The sequence below is a fragment of the Botryllus schlosseri genome, chromosome 3, assembly GCF_051294905.1.
Source record: "Botryllus schlosseri isolate E-star chromosome 3, Bs_hap1, whole genome shotgun sequence".
Lineage (NCBI taxonomy): Eukaryota > Metazoa > Chordata > Ascidiacea > Stolidobranchia > Styelidae > Botryllus > Botryllus schlosseri.
Window position 1 is genome coordinate 10,951,282 of NC_137238.1, and position 16,174 is coordinate 10,967,455.

At 41.1% G+C, this 16,174-nt stretch overlaps 1 protein-coding gene and 1 long non-coding RNA gene across 2 annotated transcripts in view; one reads left to right on the forward strand and one right to left on the reverse strand.

Annotated features, from left to right (window-relative positions):
- Positions 1–16,174, reverse strand: part of LOC145434894 (uncharacterized) — a 260,858-nt gene that overhangs the window by 220,867 nt on the left and 23,817 nt on the right. The gene's annotated exons all lie outside the window — the stretch shown is intronic.
- The window catches only part of LOC145434850 (modular serine protease-like), a 65,864-nt gene that overhangs the window by 29,362 nt on the left and 20,328 nt on the right, over positions 1–16,174 (forward strand). The window contains exon 4 of the mRNA XM_080312090.1: positions 15,528–15,621. Within this exon, the coding sequence (XP_080168216.1) occupies positions 15,528–15,621 (94 nt within the window). The remainder of the gene's footprint in view (positions 1–15,527; positions 15,622–16,174) is intronic.

Sequence of the window (16,174 nt, forward strand, 5' to 3'; positions counted from 1 at the left end):
GAACGCTCCTTCCCACTTAACAAAATTTAAAATATTTGTAGTGTAGCTTAACTGTTTGGGTCGAACAAATCGTAAAATGAAAGGCTGCAAGTGCTTTTCCTTGAATACTTGACTAAGTGCATGTAGACCGGTGCTCTTCAAACTTTTTCGACGTGGTACACCCTTTTAACGTTTGCTCGAAACTCGTACACCCCTGTTCATTAGGGGTCTTCAAAAATGACTTTTTTGGTCAAATCGTACTGGCTACTTGATAAAATTGTTAGGTTTCCTAACTTAAGCCCACACACCAAATTTGGTTCAATTCCAACGAGTAGCCGCATTGCTACGGGAGAAGAAAGTTTCTATTTATTATATAATAAAAAAAACGAAAAAAATTGAAATTTTTCTGTTCACCCCATGAAAGTATTAGGTCAGTGATTCCCTCTTTTCCTCCAGCGCCCCCTTTCAAAGAATATCGTGCTCCAGTGCCCCCTCCCCCCCAACCTCATATTGTAAGGAATTTTATGAAGACAATGAGTAAGAGGGAGGGCCGTAACAGCACTTCGTCAACCCCCCTAAAAACGATTGCCTCGCGCACCCATAGCGTGATAAACCGAACTTCTGAGGGCTTCGCCCCAAAAAACTCCGTAACGTGACGTCGATGGTGAGCAAAGTGTGTGTGGCCGGGTGCCAAAATTTTCTATAATGCATGAATGAATAGGTGGTAATTGCATATATATGTCGCTATAAACTTTTTATCCTCTCAGCCCACGTAATCAGATTCACCAGTAGCGATGAGTGAGCTGTTGTATTGGAAAATAAAGAGCACGTAATTGCTAATTAAACATATTCGGGCGTGCCCGTAGGTACAATTAATTCGTTACTAGGGCCATAACAGCACTTCATCAGCCCCCCAAAAAAACGTTGGTCTTGGGCCCCCCATAAGGTGATAAACCAAATTTCCGTGTGGCTTCGCCCCAAGATCCCCCTTCCGCTATCCGCTATTTGCTGATACTGGTCATTTACATTTGGTGTCCATTTACTGAGCCAGCTATTCTCGCCTAGACGCGCGAAGCGCGAAAAATTTCACTACTTATTGATTGAATTGGTCAATATGATCGGGAATTGCATTATATATTGATATAAATTTTTATCCCCTCTCTGCTCAAGCAAACAGATTTACCGGTATAGAGCTGAGTGAAATGTGTTTGAAAAGGTAGGACCCTCAATAATAATTATGCATCTTCAAGCGTATACCCGTTGGCAGGAACGACACGACACTTCGGCACGCCCCCCGAAAAAACTTGGGTCTTGTGCTCCCATAGGGTGATAAACCGACCGCCCCATCACGTTGTTCGCTTTTGCCACGAAATCAGCTGTACTGTTTAGCGAGCCAGTGCGAAGCGCAAAAATGTTCGATAATTCATGATGAAATCGGTCAATACGATCGGGAATTGCATATATATTGCTATCAATTTCTTGTCCTCTCTGCTCACGTTATCAGATTTATCGGTAGAGCTGAGTGAGGTGCGCACAACAAATTCAAAGTTCTGACCTTTTTTTAGTCGTTACGTACTGTTGTTCGAGGGTCTGCACAGTGAGTTGGTGAGTGCGCGCAGACTCGTCAAAACGTAGATGGAACATTGTGTGGTGTCTAATATTAAAACATATTAAGGCGAGCGGACCCGTTGGTATGACTTCGTTGCATGATGTTATTTAGTGCCTTCCTGTCTGCTATATCAAAAAATATAGAATCGCCCAACAGGGATATCGCATAACTGGGATATCTAGTTCAAATTGGTATTTCTTCACTGGCATATAATTTTTCTCCGCGAGATTGAATTCGTCTTCTGAGGTTCAGATTGCCAAGACAGGAACATTCGGTGCCAATCATTTAGGCGCCTATGCACAATTAAATCTATATGTATTTTGTAGGCCATATATAACGAAGTTTTCGGTGTTAATTCGCCATGAATACTCATCAAGGATAAGTCCACATCATCTACTGCGAAGCCATTTTTTTCCAGCGCCCCCATATCTCCCCCCTGAGCCCAGCGCCCCCATATCGCAGCCAGGTAGGCCGCCCGCCACGCAAATTGGAATTTATTACGTGCCAGTCCAAAAACAGCATGACATTACGGACGATAATCCAACTAAATGTAACAGTATTAGGGCGATAGTAGGTAAAGCTACTGCTGCAGAAGCGGTAATTCAGGTCAGGGATGATAGCAGGCGCACCAGCCTATTGCGTACCAGGCCTGCCCCACACCACACACAGTCGATAGTAGCACATGGGCTGCAAGGTGGCGAGATAGCGCATTGGTATAATCCGCGGCTGCAACACCAATGGGTGCGGGTTCAAGTCCGACCGACTTCCGATACCTAAGTTTTGAAAGTTTACATAGGCTCCTCATCGCCACTTCAACCGCGTCAGCGGTGTCTTACAAACGCCTAGAGTTGGGCCGTGCTATAAGTCGGCAGTTACGGAAAATAAAAAGGGCCTGGTGTGAATGACCATAGTAGTCGACAATTACCATGAATACCCCAAAACAAACAAACAAACAACAAACGTGGGCTGTAAGAGTTGTCAGTAACCTCAGATCGTATGCCGCTATATACAGTCTATTGTCGCTAATTTGCATCACTAATAACAAAATACTAAATTACAAATGTATGGCGACATATTGGACATAAAATCGGCATTTTAAAACAAAAGGGTTTCGATTTCCACGTGGAAGCTGTTTCGACCCTGGCTGCCTACGTCACTTCATTTATGTGCATTGCGGTATTTATTAGGGATGGTGTGAACCTCTGAAAGGTTCAGGTTCGTGTGAACGCGAACCTTTTTGAAAGGTTCTGTGTGAACGCGAACGTGAACCTCATGACATCACGTGACGTCATATTGATAATTTCAACACTATATTTCGATGAAGTGACAGCCTATATTAATTTACTTTTACACGATACCTAGCGACGAATCGGGTCACATCAATTCCACCATGCTGATGTACATATTGACGTTTTAAACGTCGCTAAATGTATCAACTGAGACAATCAAATGATCCCATGAAATCAATATCTTCCTTCGTTTTGACTACAATTTCGAGGTGGACTTGCCAGTGAATATAAGCTTACGCCCTGTCTAGTACAGACCGGACAGTGTATTCTGCGTCTGGGTATTGAGCAAAGTGCAAAACGGGTTACTATACTTGCTACCGATATTACCCCGTAAACAAGTTATACAGGTGTAGCCAACACCGCAATCGCACGGATTTGGCTTTTATGATAAGTAAACATATGATGTCATCGCCTGCTAGACTTTTACATCAGAAAACGATATCAACCTCATTGATTGGTTGAATAAGCATCATTCCCTGACTACATGTGGTGTTTTTCGCTCTTCGTGTTGTGTGATTGCGGGTCTAGCTCACAGCAGAGAGTCACTAATAGATATTCACAAACGGAAAGCTGGATATTTCGAGCAAACTTTTGAGATTGTCAAGGTGCATGCTCGTTTAGTGTTGATTGTTTATGCTGCCAGCACCATGCATATAAAGTGCCCCGCAGTTGAAATGCAATATATTTGAACCAAAGATTTTATTATGACGTGAAAATTGTAATATATGAAAAAGGTTCACAGTGCAGAACCTACCAAGGTTCTGTTGTGAACGCGAACCTCAAAATTTCCGAGGTTCACATACAGAACGCGAACGTGAACCACACGTTCACACCATCCCTAGTATTTATTACCGTTGGGTAGGAAGTACCGATTCAAGAAGTCTGAGCTATCACGGCGGTTTCCTCAAAAATCACTACAAGACAAATGACTAGCTGAACACATGTTAGTTAACTGCATACTTTCCAACACCAAACGGAACCATAAATGAATAGGAGAAATATTTGCTTGTGACATCACAATGAAGCCGTGTACTTGATAACACTTGAATTGAAATGACATCGTACTATATTGCTCAATGCTCATTAACCTGTGCGTCAACCGGAACCGACCCATAAACCTGCCTTTGTGACAGCTGGTCGTCGGCTCATTGTGATTCGGATCTGGTACACCCCTGTAAACCCCATCCCAGTGGTACACCCTTTGCAAATTCTAGTACACCCTAGGGCAGGGGTGGGCAAACTTTTGAGCTCGCGGGCCGCATTCAACATCTGAATCCATTCGCGGGCCGCACTAGATAAAATTGGGACTATAAACCAAAACGCAATATTGGTATTTGATTATATAGTGAGGACATGGAGATAATATATATGCTTATTTGCTACAATCCACACATTGCTTTGATGATATCGTACACGCGTCAAAAACAGTGGCGAGATTTCATAGGCTGGTCGGCCTCAATAACCAATTTGTCGAAACTATAGCGATGAAAGTCGGTTGTCCCGATTCTTAGAACAGGATTGAAATTTAAATCTCTGAGCAGCGATCTGACAGCATCATAACCATGTTAGCTTCAAACACGCTTCTACTATGTGTAGATAAAATATAAATACCCTAATTCTACGCATACAGAGAACGAATTTACCTAAGACACGCGCGAATCGTTTTTTTCTATGCACATCACTAAAATAATTCAAACTCGAGTGGCCGATCTGAAATCACACTCGTGATCCGAATTATGTCAATCTCGTTTAGGATTCCTGCGATGTTTAGCGGATGAAACCTTTCAAACTGCGTGGGCTGATAGTTTGATGGCATGGAAGGTTACGACTGTGGATGAGAGATTTTTAAATATGAAATTCAGACTAAACACTAGGAAATAATGACGAATGGGTTGTAAATCGCGCGAAGCGCGAAAATTTTTTTCAGTTGAGCTCAGTTTCGGGCCCCCTTTCAGTTGCTTTCACGCCCCCAAGTGGGGTGCGCCCTCAGTTTGAGAACCACTGCCTAAGAATTATCATGGTGAAATATGCTAAGAAAAAGTTAATTCAAGACCCTGCATTAATTCTATATTTGGTACGCATTTTATTAATATATTTAATAAGGTTCTTTAGACTCTCGCGGGCCGCACAGAACGGTGTGGCGGGCCGCATGCGGCCCGCGGGCCGTAGTTTGCCCACCCCTGCCCTAGGGTGTACCACAACCTCGGTTGAAGTGCACTGATGTAGACTAAACATATGCTATTTGACTGCTTCCTAAATTTCGTTTACGACTATTATATCACTAGTAGTGAGAGTGTGTGTGCCTGTATTCAGTACAGTGGGTAGTGCGAAAGTTAGTAAGATGCATATCTGTATCAGTTGCTGACTCATACACAAGATTAGCACTTCGGATTGTTTTATCTACATTTGAATTATACATGATGGGATATATGTCGTGTTTGAATGATTCATACATATTAGGTTATTAGAGAGTCCATGTTATAAAAACTGATAAAATATTGAAAAGAAAGGATATTTCGAAAGGCAATCTTTCTCGCATAGCGGATTATTCGAGCTGTATCACAATGAAACAATTTCACATGTTGGCATATGTTTGATTGTTATGTGATAGTTATTAAACCGTCAATGTGGAATATAATTTTCGAAGTAAATTGGTGACACTGTTGGGGTCTAAGTCGGTACGTTTGAAGACTCAAGAGTTGGAGTCGAAGTCGTTCCATTGAAAATTTGTGGAGTCTGAGTCGGAGTTGGAGTCGGTGGTGAAATTTAACGACTACACACCCCTGGTAATGGCACTTTCTACCAAATAATGTAGGAGAGTATCTCTCGTTGTACTATTGACATTTTTATTTATTCCAAATTATTTCCTAATTCTTCTTAGGGCCAGATTTCAATAATTTTATATATATATATATATATAAATAGTTGCCTGTTCCTATGCCAAAAAAAAACTACTTCGAGAGGACACCCAGTTTGAACGCGAACTGCAGATAAGTTGTACAATTTTATTATTACGTAGGGAAACACCTAATTTGCATACGTTAGGTAAAAATTTGGTCAAAATTCAATTTGTTTAGGTCAAAAAAAGTCAAAATTTATATTTTTTCAGGTCAGGATTTTCATTTTTTAAGGTAAAAAATGCCCTGCTCATCCCCTATCTCATTTTGGAGCACAGTTAACATTAACACAGACCAAGACCAGCTTCTGCATGAAATCCGCAATGCGGTGGGTTAGTCTCAGATCAGCGGAGATCTCTACCATATCGCCCATGTTGGGAACCACTGATGAGGAGTCTCAAAGCTGCCATATCATAATAATCCAGGCATTTCTATATAGGGAACTCGAGTATTTCACGATTGAATTTTCAAGAAATCTCATGCCTTTTGCTTTTGCGTGAAATCCGCAATGAGATATTGTTAGGCTATGTCAGATCGGCGTAGGAAAGATGTTGTACCGATGCGACAGTGGTATCGAAAATACTTGAAAAATACTATGTGATGATCCCATGATTAGAGCTCGCAAGTTTGTCTACGAAGGCATGCTGGCAGAATCTTTCCTCGCATGCGAAAAAAATTGACCTTTGTCAGTTTTGGGGACTGTGACAAATGATTATGATTTACGTTATAGGGAATGTGAAATAAATTTGGATCGACATGTATGTTTTTCTATATCACTTTCCACACCAACAAACCTGCAATAATTTTTTCAGCGAGGTATGGGGCTTGTATCAGGATATATAATGACACAATTTTTTCAATTCAATTACAAAATTTATTGGGTAGTGGCCTACGGTACCATAGTCGAATCAAGCAAAACAGCTGGACCAGCTAATCCCTTTTAAAAACAGGAACACCCTTACACATATAGAGAGACTGTAAATAATAGCTGCCTGTGGTGTTATATCGCTACTACGAGGTGTTTGAGAATCAAAATGTCGTTTTCCGGGTAATATGTAGTATGTAATATGGAGCTAATATGTCATTTTGTAAGTTTTGGTGTAAATCGAAACGGAATTTTATGCCAACATTTGAGTTGATGTAATATATTTTATTCTTGAAGATGGTGACAAAACATTCTTCATTGGCTTGCTGTAGCTTAGATTATGGTACACAAGACGATTAGTTGAAAAAAATTGAATTTTTGGTCGTATGTCTCATGCGTCCCATGGTCGTGTGCCGTTAGACCTACCGTCTAAATACTGGTGACCGATGATACGTTCGAGCAACAAATTTCAAACGTTAATTATCATTTTTTAAAAGAGGTGATATTCATGTAAATATCTGCGATAGATAAAGCTTGGATCAAAGTATTGAGCGCGCAAAATATTTGCTATTCTCGGCTGAAGATTTTGAGGGCCAGTGATTATTTTGCAATTATGGACTCATCGATACCATATCTCTCCTACTCGACCTCGTAAACGAAATTACTGCCCTAATCACGGAGTGTCTACCTTGGAACTTGGCCCAGGGTTCGACAATAGAATTAAAACATATCGAGCAAACGCTCGTGACGGATCGAGGTATATGGAGCATCGTTGAAATCAGTAGACACCAATACCAGTATTGCGTAAAAAATGTTGGCGATATAGGACGAGTCAGCTCTCACTCGACTTAAGAAACGAAATAGCACCCACATAGTTCAGTGAAAAATTTAAACTTGGTATAGCTTTCGGCACTAACATTAAGGCTTGGTAATTTGATGAATAGGAGAGAGTAAATAACCGCTTCTTTATTCTGATCAGCTTTGAGAGAACATACAGTGAAAGCTTGGTACCAGGGCTGGACAAAATCGAGTATCTGAATCACTTAATATGCTTCGAGTCGAGTCGAGTAATCGAGTACCACTCATTATTACGTCATAACAGAATGTAATGCCTGTTATCCATCACATTAAAGATGCTTAGGTATATTTTCGACCATACCGATTTCATTACACTTGGTGACAATGTTGAGGGATGATAATGACTTCGGAAATGTGCTATTTTCAGTAACGTTCGTAGCTTTATACTATATAGGGTGATTGCATCATTTTAGTCACCGTTCACAGAGTCTGTAGCAAATTGTATGGTTCTGAAAAGTGAAATACCGTACAAAAGACATCCCTGTCTGTGCACAATGCTGCGCATTGCACAGGCGCCATGCTTCAGAAAATATCCTTCTCTGTGCACAATGCTGCACAGTGCACTTGCTCCATGCCGCAGTGAATCGCAGACCTCAGATGCCACAAAATTTAACTATTTCAACTTTTAAATATCAAGGCAAGTACAAATCAACCAAATAAAACCAGAATCCATGTATAAATGGCCCGACACCGTGCGAAAGCTCACCCAAATGTGGACCACTACGAAAGCGTCGGACGGAAAAGTTAAAATATTTTCAACTCTGCCGTCTGCCGCTTCGGGCAAAAGAATCGCCGCTTTGCGGCATACGCGCAGCCATGTCTGAATTACCAACGCTTGGCGCTGAACTCAGAGTCACGTCACTTTCCGGTAGCCTCGTCCTGTGTGTAGGACCCGTATGCTGTGATACGGCTAATCGGGATTTCATCGAAACAATAATTATCGTTGATAGTTTACCTTCCAATGACGAGAAGCGTATAATTTCAGTACTCGAATAAATCGTCTTTAACCACTCGACTCGAATAATAAAAATTAATACTCGATTCAGATTCGATTACAGTATTTTAGGTGGGTAGGTGCCCTAGGACGAGCCGCCACTGGATTCATGCCGCGATATCTCTACTGTCGCTGGAGACATCCCACTGTAACCTACTTCACATAAAGTAACTGCCATAAGTTCGTACATTCCGAAACTAAGTCGCTACAAGACCGTTCGGTCAAATGAATATACATTCACACCTGAATTATTTCAATGATACCGTTGCTGTTATTCCGAACACAATCATATTAACGGATTATTTCAGATCATCAATCAATGTCCTGTCTATAATGTCACAATAACTTTTACAGTTTACGTTGCATCGTATTCCGGTAGATCTTGACGAATTTAACAGGCTATGCAACAAATGCGATAGTGCCTATCCTGTCACGAATGACAATGTCATCCAGTTTCAAACACATTTAATTTGCATCTACCGTATTAAAGGTCTTATCTAAGAAAAAAAACTGTAAGACTCAACTGCGGTCGGGGGGCTGGCTTCAAAACCCCACTTCTCACTCGCGCGCCGGTAACTCTACTGAAACTGAAATCTTTACATTCGAATCAAAACCATTGTTTTTCAATGCCTGTAAACCTATACATTATCGAATAGGATATACATATCATTTGGACGCGATTTGTCCAGCAACTTTTTTTCGCAAACAACGGGATCGTGAAAACAACATTGATCCACCGGCATAACCGGCCCAATTTTGACAAATTTGTTATTCTCGTTAATTTGTTGGAAGGGTGTTCGTTATTTGTAATTCCATGTATGGTACTCCATATCCTCCTAATTGTGATAGCAACTAGTCGCTCAATAATTGTTCTTTTTATTGAATCTTCATTGTTATATTACAAATATGTGTTGACCGCAAAAAGCGTGATCGTAGCTTAGCCTATATATTACATTGGCGTAACCTACGAGTAAAGTAATCTGATAGTCATGTTCCTCTCTTTAATAGACTGCTCACAGTGCTCATTGCTCGCCGCAACCAACACTCCTGTATGCTTTTGATCGAACGATAACACCGGTCAACAAATTTATAAAATATTTTGCACCAAAACTTTCATTGATGGATACAGGCTAATTTTTGGTTGCTGAATCCGATTCTGTGCTCAGAATTTCTCCATAACGTGAGATTTTTCCTTGTGCATTTTTTCTCATTTTTGTAAGTTACTCAATTTTTGGCTTTTGTTAGTGACATTGCGGTTACCGTACAATACAAACAGATCAGATATTTGATATTGAAATCATCGATCATAAAACTTGAGGTGTTGTAGTAAAGAATGGCTAAGTTTTCGGTCAACCTGAATTCAGTGGTTCTCTATCTTCTTCAAATCAGAAGGTCTTTTCGACCCATAAGACTACATTAGTCTAAAAATTTCAAAAAATCTTTGCCCCAAAATTTTGCACATCTCTGATAAACGCCCGAAATCGCAATAGTGCCTCACATTACACCAGCAAGTGTTTCCAATGAACACGATACAATTTTATAAACGTCAGAATAAATTGTTGTTTTTTGCCTTTGGTAAGATGGATAATAGGGTAGGATCTGGGTTAGGGCTACTCAAGATTACACATGGGGGAGGGGATATTAGGATTTGAGGAGGGGCGATATTAGGGTTAGGAAAGATGGGACGTTAGGGTTTGGGGAGGGGGGATATTGGAGTTGGATATGGGTTAGGGTGAAAGTTGAAGTTATCCCAAAATAAAGTTTTGGGGAAATTATGGTCCGGAGAGGGCGGGATATTGGGGGCGGATATCGTGTGTCTCACCCCAAAACCTAATGCTGAGATACCCTAATCCAGTGCACTTCAACCGGCGTTGTGGTACACCCTAGGGTGTACTAGAATTTGCAAAGGGTGTACCACTGGGATGGGGTGTACCAGATCCGAATCACAATGAGCCGACGGCCAGCTATCACAAAGGCAGGTTTATGGGTCAGTTCCGGTTGACGCACAGGTTGATGAGCATTGAGCAATATAGTACGATGTCATTTCAATTCAAGTGTTATCAAGTACACGGCTTCATTGTGATGTCACAAGCAAATATTTCTCCTATTCATTTGGGGTTCCGTTTGATGTTGGAAAGTATTCAGTTAACAAACATGTGTTCAGCTAGTCATTTGTTTTGTAGTGATCTTTGAGGAAACCGCCGTGATAGCTCAGACTTCTTGAATCGGTACTTCCTACCCAACGGTAATAAATACCGCAATGCACATAAATGAAGTGACGTAGCCAGCCAGGGTCGAAACAGCTTCCACGTGGAAATCGAAACCCTTTTGTTTCAAAATGCCGATTTTATGTCCAATATGTCGCCATACATTTGTAATTTAGTATTTTGTTAGTAGTGATGCAAATTAGCGACAATAGACTGTGTATAGCGGCATACGATCTGAGGTTACTGACAACTCTTACAGCCCACGTTTGTTGTTTGTTTGTTTGTTTTGGAGTATTCATGGTAATTGTCGACTACTATGGCCATTCACACCAGGCCATTTTCATTTTCCGTAACTGCCGACTTATAGCACGGCCCACCTCTAGGCTTTTGTAAGACACCGCTGACGCGGATGAAGTGGCGATGAGGAGCCTAGGTAAACTTCCAACACTTAGGTATCGGAAGTCGGTCGGAACCCGCACCCATTGGTGTTGCAGCCGCGGATTATACCAATGCGCTATATCGCCACCTTGCAGCCAATGTGCTACTATCGACTGTGTGTGGTGTGGGGCAGGCCTGATACGCAATAGGCTGGTGCGCCTGCTATCATCCCTGACCTGAATTACCGCTTCTGCAGCAGTAGCTTTACCTACTATCGCCCCAATATTGTTACATTTAGTTGGATTATCGTTCGTAATGTCATGCTGTTTTTGGACTGGCACGTAATAAATTCCAATTTGCGTGGCGGGCGGCCTACCTGGCTGCGATATGGGGGCGCTGGGCTCAGGGGGGAGATATGGGGGCGCTGGAAAAAAATGGCTTCGCAGTAGATGATGTGGACTTATCCTTGATGAGTATTCAGGGCGAATTAACACCGAAAACTTCGTTATATATGGCCTAAAAAATACATATAGATTTAATTGTGCATAGGCGCCTAAATGACTGGCACCGAATGTTCCTGTCTTGGCAATCTGAACCTCAGAAGACGAATTCAATCTCGCTGGGAAAAATTATATGCCAGTGAAGAAATACCAATTTGAAATCGTGTGCGTCTTTAAGTTTAGTACGATTGGGCGACAGGGATATCTAGAACTAGATATCCCAGTTATGCGATATCCCTGTTGGGCGATTCTATATTTTTTGATATAGCAGACAGGAGGGCACGAAATAACATCATGTAACGAAGTCATACCAACGGGTCCGCTCGCCTTAATATGTTTTAATATTGGACACCACACAATGTTCCCTCTACGTTTTGACGAGTCTGCGCGCACTCACCAACTCACTGTGCAGACCCTCGAACAACAGTGCGTAACGACTAAAAAAAGGTCATAACTCTGGATTTGTTGTGCGCACCTCACTCAGCTTTACCGATAAATCTGATAACGTGAGCAGAGAGGACAAGAAATTGATAGCAATATATATGCAATTCCCGATCGTATTGACCGATTTCATCATGAATTATCGAACATTTTTGCGCTTCGCACTGGCTCGCTAAACAGTACAGCTGATTTCGTGGCAAAAGCGAACAACGTGATGGAGCGGTCGGTTTATCACCCTATGGGAGCACAAGACCCAAGTTTTTTCGGGGGGGCGTGCCGAAGTGTCGTGTCGTTCCTGCTAACGGGTATACGCTTGAAGATGCATAATTATTATTGAGGGTCCTACCTTTTCAAACACACTTCACTCAGCTCCAAACCGGTAAATCTGTTTGCTTGAGCAGAGAGGGGATAAAAATTTATATCAATATATAATGCAATTCCCGATCATATTGACCAATTCAATCAATAAGTAGTGAAATTTTTCGCGCTTCGCGCGTCTAGGCGAGAATAGCTGGCTCAGTAAATGGACACCAAATGTAAATGACCAGTATCAGCAAATAGCGGATAGCGGAAGGGGGATCTTGGGGCGAAGCCACACGGAAGTTTGGTTTATCACCTTATGGGGGGCCAAAGACCAACGTATTTTTGGGGGGCTGACGAAGTGCTGTTATGGCCCTAGTAACGAATTAATTGTACATACGGGAACGCCCGAATATGTTTAATTAGCAATTACGTGCCCTTTATTTTCCAATACAACAGCTCACTCATCGCTACTGGTGAATCTGATTACGTGGGCTGAGAGGATAAAAAGTTTATAGCGACACATATATGCAATTACCACCTATTCATTCATGCATTATAGAAAATTTTGGCACCCGGCCACACACACTTTGCTCACCATCGACATCACGTTACGGAGTTTTTTGGAGCGAAGCCCTCAGAAGTTCGGTTTATCACGCTATGGGTGCGCAAGGCAATCGTTTTTAGGGGGGTTGACGAAGTCCTGTTACGGCCCTCCCTCTTACTCATTGTCTTCATAAAATTCCTTACAATATGAGGTTGGGGGGGGGGCACTGGAGCACGATATTCTTTGAAAGGGGGCGCTGGAGGAAAAAAGGGAACCACTGACCTAATACTTTCATGGGGTGAACAGAAAAATTTCAATTTTTTTCCTTTTCTTTTATATAATAAATAGAAACTTTCTTCTCCCGTAGCAATGCGGCTACTCGTTGGAATTGAACCAAATTTGGTGTGTGGGCTTAAGTTAGGAAACCTAACAATTTTATCAAGTAGCCAGTACGATTTGACAAAAAAAGTCATTTTTGAAGACCCCTAATGAACAGGGGTGTACGAGTTTCGAGCAAACGTTAAAAGGGTGTACCACGTCGAAAAAGGTTGAAGAGCAATGCCCTAATTCACCTCCAACTCTAATATCCCCCTATCCCCAACCCTAATATCCCCCCATTTCCCAATCCTAATATCCCCTCTCCTCTAACGATACTATCCCCATTTCCCCACCTCAATCTTGGGGTACCCTAACCAACCTTCAACCCTAATATCCCACTTCCCTCAACCCTGATATCCCCCATCCCTAATATCCTATACCCTTACCCACCTCCAACCCTAATACCCCCGCTCCTACCGGTAATCTTAGGATAGCCTAACCCACATCCAACCCTAATATATCCATTTCCCAAACCCTAACCTCCGTCTCTCCGAAGGCGAAAATACGATTGATTTTGACGTTTATAATTTCGTATCGTGTTAACGGGAAACATCTGCTGGTGTAATGGGGAGCACTGTTTTGATCTTAGGGGCGACTATCGAAGCACCAAAATTTTAATGACTGATGTAGTCTAATGGTAGGGCATTGAATCCGATTCTATGCTCAGAATTACTCTATCACGTTCTGATTTTTTCGTTATGGATTTTCGATTTCTTTTTGAATAATCAAATTTCGGCTTTCGTAAGCGAAAATACGGAGAGCGTACAACAGCAAAAGATCACATATTGTTGTTTAAATCATCTATAATGACTGAACCCGGATTGTTGTAGAACAGAGAACAGCTGGGTTTTCGGTAAACTTGAATACAGTGGTTCTCTAGCTTCTTTCAACCCGTAAAATTCTAAGTGACCGCAATCATTTTTAGTCAGCGGCAGTTATCATCTTTATCTACCACTCTTCGTTTAAAGATGGTGATTAGTAGCGCCCTTCTTAATATAGTTCTTTCCGTTATCCATCATTATAGATCTGTCCTGCAGACTTGATCAGTCAATGCATTTTGCGACAGCACACTGCTCATTCGCAAAACGTAAAAGTTTTCAAACAATAAACATTGCATTGTTGGTAAACAATGAAGAAGAGAATTGTCCACTCCGACACGTGACCCGAATATATGGTCCTTTAGGCTTGCTTTGAAATAATAAAAGACCCAGATTACTGGTTATCCAAAATGACGTTGTCATCATACTAACTAAAAAACTTCATCATCATTAATCTGCACCCGTACTTATCATCCTAATTTTTCTTTTCGAGTTTTCATATACTTTCAAATCTTATCGGATTCAAGGGAAGCTCTTACTGAACTGTTTTTTATTTGGTTCATTATCTGTGAAAGCAAAATGTCTATAATGCCACTGCCCGTTGGTAGAATCTTCGAAAATACATTCAGTTACCATTCTTTAGGGGCTGTGTCACGAAATGGTCGTGTAACTCATGAGAGTAATGCCGACTTTTCCATAAACTACTTTATACTTTTCAAAATCTGTTAAAATTTTATCCATCATATTTTTCAGGTGGGAATGGAAGTAGTCCGAAAACATATCCTTACGTCCTTCCTGTACTGAATGTAGAATATCTCGTAAAAGTAGTACAAATCGACGTAGATATTATTCTACAAACGTTACGTGATAAAACGCGTGTATATTCATTCAAGTCTATATTCATTCCTCGATTTAGAATAAATGGCGCCTAAATCTGTATTCGAAACAAAGAGCAAAGTGCAACGACATCGAATCACGACTCCTACTTGGACTTGACTTGTCTCAAGTTACTTTCGAAAATCGAGCGAATAGATTTGAATCCACGAAAGTCGATTGACTTGAATGGACTAAAGTCACTATGTACATTGACTCAAGATGACCTGTGAATCGAAACTATAGTTACTTTCCAACACTCCAACACAAAATGTTTTGATTTTGCTTAGCGTTTCAGTTTTACTATTGTGCGGTTAGGGAATGGATTCAGATGTTGGAGGTGTCAGCTAAAATGTGAGCTCACGTCGGAGACATGAGAAATATTACCTACACACCTGCGGTTACCAAAGTGTGTCCTCACGCACCCTTTCGTGATGTCGCGATCGACCTTTTCTCACAAATATCAAGGAGTCTTAAAAAGCACTGATAACCATTAGTGGAGCTTGATATCTCAAACGAAAGTTTTATGAATCATCAATTTGTCCTTGAACAAGTACAACAACGGTATAAATATGGTATACGTTTTCGTTATAGACATTCATTGCACTCAAGAAGAATTCGAATGCCATGATTCGTCGATGAAATGTATTCCTGGTTCATTCTTCTGCAATGGAAAGGAGGACTGCAGGTACCGTATACTTATTGAACTGCTTGGACCTATAATCAGGGTGCATACTGGATCGCATGAAAAGAACGTCAGTCATTCCAGTTGTTATATAGCTTCCGTATATATTTCACTTTCACGGCATATGGTACGATCTACGATATGGTACTGACATTGCGGGAACTTCAGATGTACTTGAATGTACTTGAGCTACATGAATGTTATCATATATGAGAAGTTTGACGAATTCCCCATTTACCTATCCACGCCGTGAGAAAGGACAGAGGGAATCTAATTAATTCCAATACTATTTTAGGTGAAATATATACCAGGTATCAAGTCGATGCTCGCATAAAAATATTAAATTCGCCATTTTGACGTTTTACTGATGGCAGAAACTGAATTTTGAAACTTAGGATTCATTGATTTCGCCAATTGTTATGATATATTAGTAAAGACATTTATTTTCAATCTTTTTCGATGCAGGGAATCGCATACGACAAATAGCCACACTGGCCATGGTGTCAGAGATAGTACTATCTAAGATTCTATTATTACTTCGTTGGCAGTAGCTAGC